At 44.3% G+C, this 7,942-nt stretch overlaps 1 protein-coding gene across 1 annotated transcript; it reads right to left on the bottom strand.

The window, feature by feature from the left end:
• Window positions 1-3,685, bottom strand: LOC146207967 (uncharacterized). Its single transcript, XM_084577875.1, has 5 exons — window positions 3,629-3,685; window positions 3,035-3,189; window positions 1,451-1,524; window positions 774-845; window positions 1-152 (listed from the first exon to the last, which is right to left on the bottom strand). The coding sequence occupies exons 1-5, from the start codon at window positions 3,683-3,685 to the stop codon at window positions 1-3; spliced, it is 510 nt and encodes a 169-aa protein (XP_084434001.1).
• Window positions 3,686-7,942: the final 4,257 nt, after the last annotated feature.

Below are 7,942 nucleotides of genomic sequence, written 5' to 3'. Positions count from 1 at the left end.
TTATCCCTGCTTCTTGTCGTCTCCAAGACAGCTGGCGTCCGAGACTTGGTACGTGTGCTCAGTTCCGCAGAACAGGTCGTACAGGAATTGGCAATGCTGGGGAAGTCCATGGCGAAGAGAGTCCTCGGTCACAGAGACCATGCATTTTGGTCCTGCGATGGTCAGTGCGGTGCCGTGTTACACCAATGAACAGACTGCATCTTTCGTAGAAAAGGTACGGAGTATATGTTTCTATAAACTCCCATCTAAACCAAAAATTGTGCACATCGCTGGCAGGTAACGGATTGTTAGGTACTAGTAGATTACCATTATCATCGGTCAGAAGACCTGTGGGCACAGTTTCCCATTTTCATTGATCGCATAACGAGTCGAAAAGTATACACCGCCGTGACTTCACTACACATCTACGACCTCCTTCACTGTTCGTGCCACATTGCGCGAACGCTACCTGAACGCTATCTTTTTATGCAGTGCACATTCGAACATTCGAACATGCAGTGCACATTCGATTCGAAGAAGCCTGCAAATAGCAGCATCAGCAACTGTTGATCTTGCGCTGTATCCTCAAATAATCTCATTTATTGTTTTTCGTATAATGCACATCTGTACAACAGTGTTGTCGTGAGCCCAGAGCGAATTTTTCAGCACAAATTCGGTGAACGTGAAATTTGGACGTAATCCAATAAAAACAAAAATGCATGGCTAGCGCTACAATAACATTAGTTTCATTGGAGCTTTTGGTTTGCAGAGGCATTTAGAGAGCCAATACTCACTTCCCTGACTCTTCATAATCTTGCAGTATCTGCAGTCCACGAATAGCAGGTCGTACAAGGCTGCCTTAGGGGCTAATCAGAGAAGGGAATGAAAACATAGGATTAATAGCATTGCTTAAATAAATAGTTCAGAGGCTTTCTGACGCTTGTCTGCTATGTGTCCGCGTGCAACAAAGCTGGACATAAACACTAGAGGTTGCCGAGTAAAATAAAGACATTTCGTAGTGGTGCGACTTTCCTAACTGTGTTCTCCAGAAGAGTGCCATTGGGGTAGCTTTCACAAGAGTTGTTATATTTAACAGAAAATCGTTCTAAAGTTAAGGTTGGCATCTAGATCGTCTGCCCTCGCCGAGTTAGTTGCAAAGGTGAGCCAAGGCACAAAGCCCACTCAACCAGCAGCTACAGCTGAGTGTCGTCTCTAGAATCTCGCAGTACGAGCAATCATAGCACGAGAATAGCAGTATTTTAAGCTTAGCTAAGTGTCGGAAATCGAAACGCGCTGAATAAAAAAAAATCAACCTGCAGTGTCATGGTAGAAATGAGATTTTGTTAAATATTTAGATAAGTTCTTATCTTTTGCCCCTGACTCCCTGCGGTCTGACCTCAGCTCTGGTTCTTGATGTTCCATTATTTACTTGCATTTCTAGAGAACTGTGTATTGTGCGGGGTATACTTACCTCCGTCGAGCTGAATCTCGATTATGTTCTTGCCTGTTTGTCCTTCAGACGACCTAAATGCAAATGTTGAGTTCCTGCAAAGATCCCAGAATCCAATGTCGGTCTCACATCAGTCAGTAACAGTCCTTTTTTGCAAGACCGTACTTATGATAATAACACTAAAAAGAACCCTCTTCTGTATCGCTAGACTGTTAATAATAATTTTATTCATGAAGTTAAAAAATATAAGTATCTAGACCTCTGGATTTCTAGTAACCTCTCTTGGACTAAGCATGTCGATTATGTTTCAGCAAATGCTTTCCGAAAGCTTTTTTTTCTTACGAACCTCGCTGAGATTAGCCACCTCTGGCACACGCCTCCTTGCCTACAACGCTATTATTGAACCAATCATAGAATTTGAAGTAGTTATCTGGGAACCTTTTACAAATGTAAACATAAATAAACTGGAAAGAATTCAAAATAAAGCAGTATTGTTGATATATAACATTTACGGGCGAATGTCAATCAGTTACCCTCACAAAAGGCGGCTTACCCTCTATTCCTAAAAGTCATTGCACATGTCGCCTAAAGTTTTTCTTTCAGTTAATTAATAATCAATTCAACGTTGAGACCTCCAATATCCTTACTTGTTCCTCTGGGTATCAAACTAGAAGTCTTCATTCCTTTTTTATAACATCCATAAATTTGCGAGCTTATAGTTTTAAATATTCTTTTTTTTTCAAGGACCATCAGTGATCGGAATAACCTCACGTATGATGTTGTCAGGCAGACATCATTGCATTTGTTTGAACAACGCTTGAAATGATTGTCATTGGTGACGTTGCCGCGGTATTTTGTTGCCCTTTTATGCTCAATTCTATTTTATTTGTATGTGTCTGTATTTTCATATTTTAACACGATGTTTCCCACCTGCTATGATCTTGTGCACAAGATCGCTTTATCCATAAATAAAGTTATAAATAACTTTTGAAACAGTGAGATGCATGTAAAAGAAGGAATCTCAGAAATATAATATGCGTTTATGGACTGAGAAAACAATTTTTTTTTCGTTTTTTTTTTCAGTTGTAAAGCCGATGTTTCAAGCCAGAGTCACAGGCGTACGCACAACTTTATATTTATTATGGTTTTCCTTTCTGTTCTCTGTTGTGCTCATCTATATATAAAAATATAAAGTAACGAATTTTTGATTGATATATAACTGAATATAAACCTGGCTAAATTATTAAATATAGGCCTGGTAGAAGTCAAGGTTATAAATAACACGAAGTCAAGGGGAGAAAAGTGTGGACTGAAGGAGCTACTCGGAGCCAGAAGAATATTTAGAAAAGCTAAACTATATGTAAGGCTGCCCCCAGCAGTCTATTTTTGAAGCATTTCTTGAAAACGCTGACTAAATGAGTACACAGTGAGTTCTCTAGTTGCCACAGGTACCTGACTACATTAATGATGCGTTATTTCGCCTTTAAAGCTGTAAAAAAAAAAAAAAAAACACCACCATGCGCAAGACGTGTTACGAAGGGTCTGACGATGAAATGACACCGAAAATGAGGTATCTAAAAGGTTCAAAGAAAGGGAGGCACCTACCTTTCCTGTCCCTTGCCGTAGCAGAAGCGAAAGCGGGCTTTGTCGTCAGCCACCTCGCTTATCTGGGTGTCCCTGAGGCAGCGGTCATCTGGCCCGAATCCGCCCTGTTCCGCGTTGCGGTACATCACGTACCAGGTAGTGCCTTGGGACGCACACTGCGAACAGCATTGAACACATGGGAATTATGAACGTCCTTTTACGCGATACGCGATAAGGGCTGCGAAGGAGCTGTCAGTGTAATAAGTTATCGCATTTTGAATGCGTTGAAGCGTTCGGCTGTAATATCGAACTCGGAGATATTAGCCTTATGAGCGATTCGAAACTGCATTCGCTTTGTAAGCATCTTGTGCGTACGTGCAGTTCTTGGGGCGAAAGCGCTGCGTCACGACATCTAACCGGCTCCCTATTTCCTGCGTCGTCGAAAGGGCAGGCGCCGCCAGCTTGGGCATCAACGAGAGTGAAATCCGGGTCTACCCTTCTAGAACCGCAGTATCCCGGATTAGACAGACTGCTCTGTATATAGGCCGCGCCGACACGGTCATGCGGTTAAAGCGGGCTTTATATCTATCCCTCCCGCCAACTTTCGCAACTTACCTTATGGTTATCTCGATCAGCGTGCCTGTGGCAGGCGACGTAATATGCATCTACCATCTAATAATATAAACTATGCCAAACTAATGACTGCGTTGGCTATGCAAGGTGTAGCCGCGTTAATTCTCTGCAGTTATTTTGTTAATCGCAGTCATCCGCAACAACCTGTCACGAAAATGGCAAACAACTATTTCAAGTCACTATTAGGTGAAAGCGGGAAGAAAAGCAATAGGAATTGGCAAATGGACGCCTAGTATGTTTTATTCCTACAGGTGCAAGAAACAAATATAACTAATAAATATAACTAGAATTATGCTCGTTAGATGCGAAACACCAGCCAAAGCGAAATACGTAAAACTGTTATGGTCTTAAAAAGAATGAGACGACCTTCCAAAATTGTGATATTACGTGGTCTTTAAGAAACGGACACAAAACTGGTTGCACGGAAGTCTGGATCATCTTTCTGTGCCTATCAGAAGGCCACATACTAGGTACAGCCTGACTCTGCACTGCTTTGTTGCGAAACCAACTACATACTGATCACATATATACAGCTAGCTTTGCGTGCAGGATAAGGAATGTTCGATTTGCTTGCTTCTTCGTAACCTCGGTCTGTCTTTATGTCATGGTTCATATTCGTTTGCCTCCAATCCGCAGAGTTTGCGTAACTGCAGGTCAGATCACAGAAATCCTGGTTCCGTTCGTTTCGTTTGTGGGGTTTAACGTCCCAAAGCAACTCAGGCTATGAGAGACGCCGTAGTGGAGGGCTCCGGAAATGTTCATTGTCAATTTTCTGCACACGTAACCGTCCTTACTCCTCGAAAGTAGCGCGCGGCTTCCTTTACAGAGGAAGTTCATGATTTTTGTCTTCTAATATTGCCTGATTTCCTTCACCGCTGTGTAGGCGGGTGTAGTTAGGGAGACCAACCAGCTTAGTGATAGACGCTTCGCGCTACTCGTAAATTGATAAGTGTCTTTGCTACGCTAAAATTTCGTTATTAGGAGTAAAACAAGCGGGGAGATACTTAAGCTCTACCTTCAAGGTTATGATGCGACTGTGTGAATGCCTTTCATTTGCCAGCTTCATTCGTGATTGCTCTTTTGCTTACATGCCCATTGCTGCTCGTTATAATTAGTGAACTTGAAATTAGTGTGTCTATTGAAACAATCGTACTCATTAGCGCACAGTCGTAAGCTACCACACTATATAAAATTACCCGACGAAGATATCAGCCCTGTTTTAACCAAGCCTTGCAAAAGTACCTACGCGGCATACGGGCCGCGTGATTAACTCGGTCGGGATCCACGGTTGCTGGAGAGCGTATTCTCATCTCACCCTCCCACTAAAAGGCGAAGTCAGAGATGGCAGCGCCTTTTAGTTCAACCGTGTCAGGTGGTCTTATGACGTCACGCAATCCAATCACCAAAACGTGCGCTACCATGTCACTTGCCGACCCCCGCCTGCTATATTCATGCCCATGAATCTTCATCAGTCTAAAACAGCGCATATAAAGCACGAAAACGCAGAAAAGAGCAGGACGGACAAGAGCGCGCTAGCAACTGAAGCGTGGTCGAAGAAACACCTCTCACTCGGTGAGCAAGCGCCAGGAAATTCAGCACGTGTCTAACACACAAAACCAAACAAAAACACCACGTAGTTGTGCTAAGAACATATGGAAGAACCCCCTACCAGTAGAGCAAAAAATAAACAAACAAAGCCATAAAACCATAATGTGACCAGAGCAAACAATCGATACATGAGAGAAGCGAAAACGGGATGATTGTGCTACAAATTGGGCTATAAGCTACCCAAGAATCTGGGTTCTTTATCTAGCAATAATACCGATGCAGAACTGACGCGCACAAAGCATTACCTGCAGCGATTATGTTCCAGGCCTCCAGTATCTCTCTGTCAATTCTTTGCCTTTCGCGCCCGATGATGCTTGTCGCTCCCAAGTTGGGCACCCGCCCGCCTTCGCAGTCCTTGCATTTATTGCAGTGCAGAGGAAGGTTCGAACCGTGACCTGTCTTTAATGATGTAGCATGGTCGCGCAGCCTCTCGTTCATGCATTTCCCCGTCTGTCCCACGTAAATACGGCCGCAGCTAAGGGGAATGCGATACACGACATCTTTTGCACAAGAAACTAACCTATTCTGGCGGTTTACCCCACAGGAAGCTTTCTTTGTGTGCCCTTCATCAACGAGCCTGCACAGCTTAGAAATCTTATGCGGAGCGGAAACCACAAGACGAACACCCGCCTTCTCGGCTACCTTCTTAAGGTTATGTGACACCTTGTGCATGTAGGGTATCACCTCAAAGGCCTGTTTGGGAGGATTCTGTACCTGAGTCCACGGTTCACCCACCGTTTTTCCTCTTTCGGTAGCCCTTCGCTACTGACTCAGACGCGGCACTAATTAGGTCCAACGGAAAACCCGACTGCTTCAGTCTACTAACTTGTAGGGAAGAACGTTCATCAACCCTTTGTGCACACGACTTAGACAAGGCCGACCGGAGGCACGAAGATGCCAAGCCCCTTTTAACTAACTTAGTATGGGAAGAAGTAAAAGGCAAAATTGCCTTTTTCGACCTCGGCATGGAGGCCCAACGTATGTGGTCGACCTCACGAAGGTACAACCGCAGGTCAAGAAAATGAATGCACCCATTATCGGGGAGTTCAATGGTGAATCTCAGGGAATCAGAGCAGCCCCCGAAAAAACCCACCACTGCATCTGCAACAGAGACTAGGAAATTTTCAACACGGACATTAAGAAAAACCAAAAAGTCATCTACATATATGTAAATTTTCACGACTCCCACATCAGCAGAGTTCAGCTCCTGATCTAGCCTTCTATCAAATTGGGCCAGAAAAATTTCGGCGAGAACTGGAGCCACACAGGACCCAATGCACGTATCCCGCGTCGTAACTAACAATTGTGGATTCCAAGTAACATTTAAGCAATTCCAAAAAGGAATCCATGGACACACCACAGGCATTCTGAAACGTAATGCATCCCGCGCTCTCTATCAACTCGCGTATACAGCAGAAAACAACTCATCATGCGGTATGGAGTAAAACAGTTCGCCCAAGCCCACAGAAATAGCACTGTTGGCCGCTGAAATCTCTCCTCCAAGGCAGCCACAACCATTCCCGAGTTCGCGACCTTGTAGGGGTCATCCGGGGTGAGACAACTCAGATGAGGCTGTAGGTACCTGCTGACCCGCTCTTCCCATCTCCCCCGTTCCGTGACAATGGCTCTGAAAGCGCACAGCTCCTTATGCGTTTAACCGTCCAATCCAAACGGGCTCATAAACATATTCGTATTAAGCACGCGGACGCTATAATCGCAGTCATGGTATTATGCTGCGCTCAAGTGAATGCTGATCGAGGAACAACTTTCGTCCCACTGAAAAGAAAATGAAGTTCTCCAGTAGACGTTTACTGAATTTCCCTTCCAGCTGCGCGCTCAATAAGCCAGTGGGCAACGCTTGCAGAACAGCGCAAAGGCATTCCCCCCGCATGCACAATATCCGAAATGTAGAAAAAAGCGACTTCACCTTGCTGATGTCCTGGTAGACACCAAGATCGGGCCTTTCACTCTGTAACGTATCAATATTTATGCCGGCGAGGATGCAGGTGAAAGTAGCGCAGACGACTGCTACAACTGCGAGAATCGATGTCATAGCTAATGCTGTTAGACACTTCCAAACCCAGTAAGAATAATAAAAAATAGACGTGTAAGCTTTCTAGGGATGACAAACGAATCAGTGGCTTGGAACTTGGAGCTTGTAACGCTGCTGGCAACGTGCCTCAGATTTTATACCGTCCACAAAAAATGCTTTCGCTAGTGAGCTTTTTGGTAAGGTTGTTAGCACGCGGTGCCATCTCATCTGCTAAGGCCAGTTGCAGTCTGTGTGTTGTGCACCACCTGAATCCTTTGTGGCGCCAATCGCGCATGTGGTGCCACTAACGATGCCTGCGCACTGTTTACGCTGTGTGCTCCCAAGCGCGCGCTCAGACGGGGTAAAAAAAAAAAAAAGAACCGCGGCAAGGCGCCAGTCGAGGTGTTTGACCTCTGGGAGCCTGCTGTGCATGGTGCAAGCTGGTGTATCATACGTGGGTTCGCTTGAATATTTATTTACACCTTTTCAATGTCCATAGAAAACTCATGGAGTATATTTTTGACAATAAATAACATAAAACTACGAGTACTAATAGAGGTGATCTGCAGTACTTTTATTGCTCAGGTGAAATCATACGATCTGCAGAAAAATTGAAATTATAAACACTTTTTTTCTAAAAAGGGTGACTGTCCCAC

This window comes from Amblyomma maculatum, chromosome 1 (genome assembly GCF_055883805.1).
Source record: "Amblyomma maculatum isolate TAMU_Amacu chromosome 1, ASM5588380v1, whole genome shotgun sequence".
Taxonomy (NCBI): domain Eukaryota; kingdom Metazoa; phylum Arthropoda; class Arachnida; order Ixodida; family Ixodidae; genus Amblyomma; species Amblyomma maculatum.
Note: the sequence above shows the minus strand (reverse complement) of the source record. Positions and strands in the feature narration are given on the sequence as shown.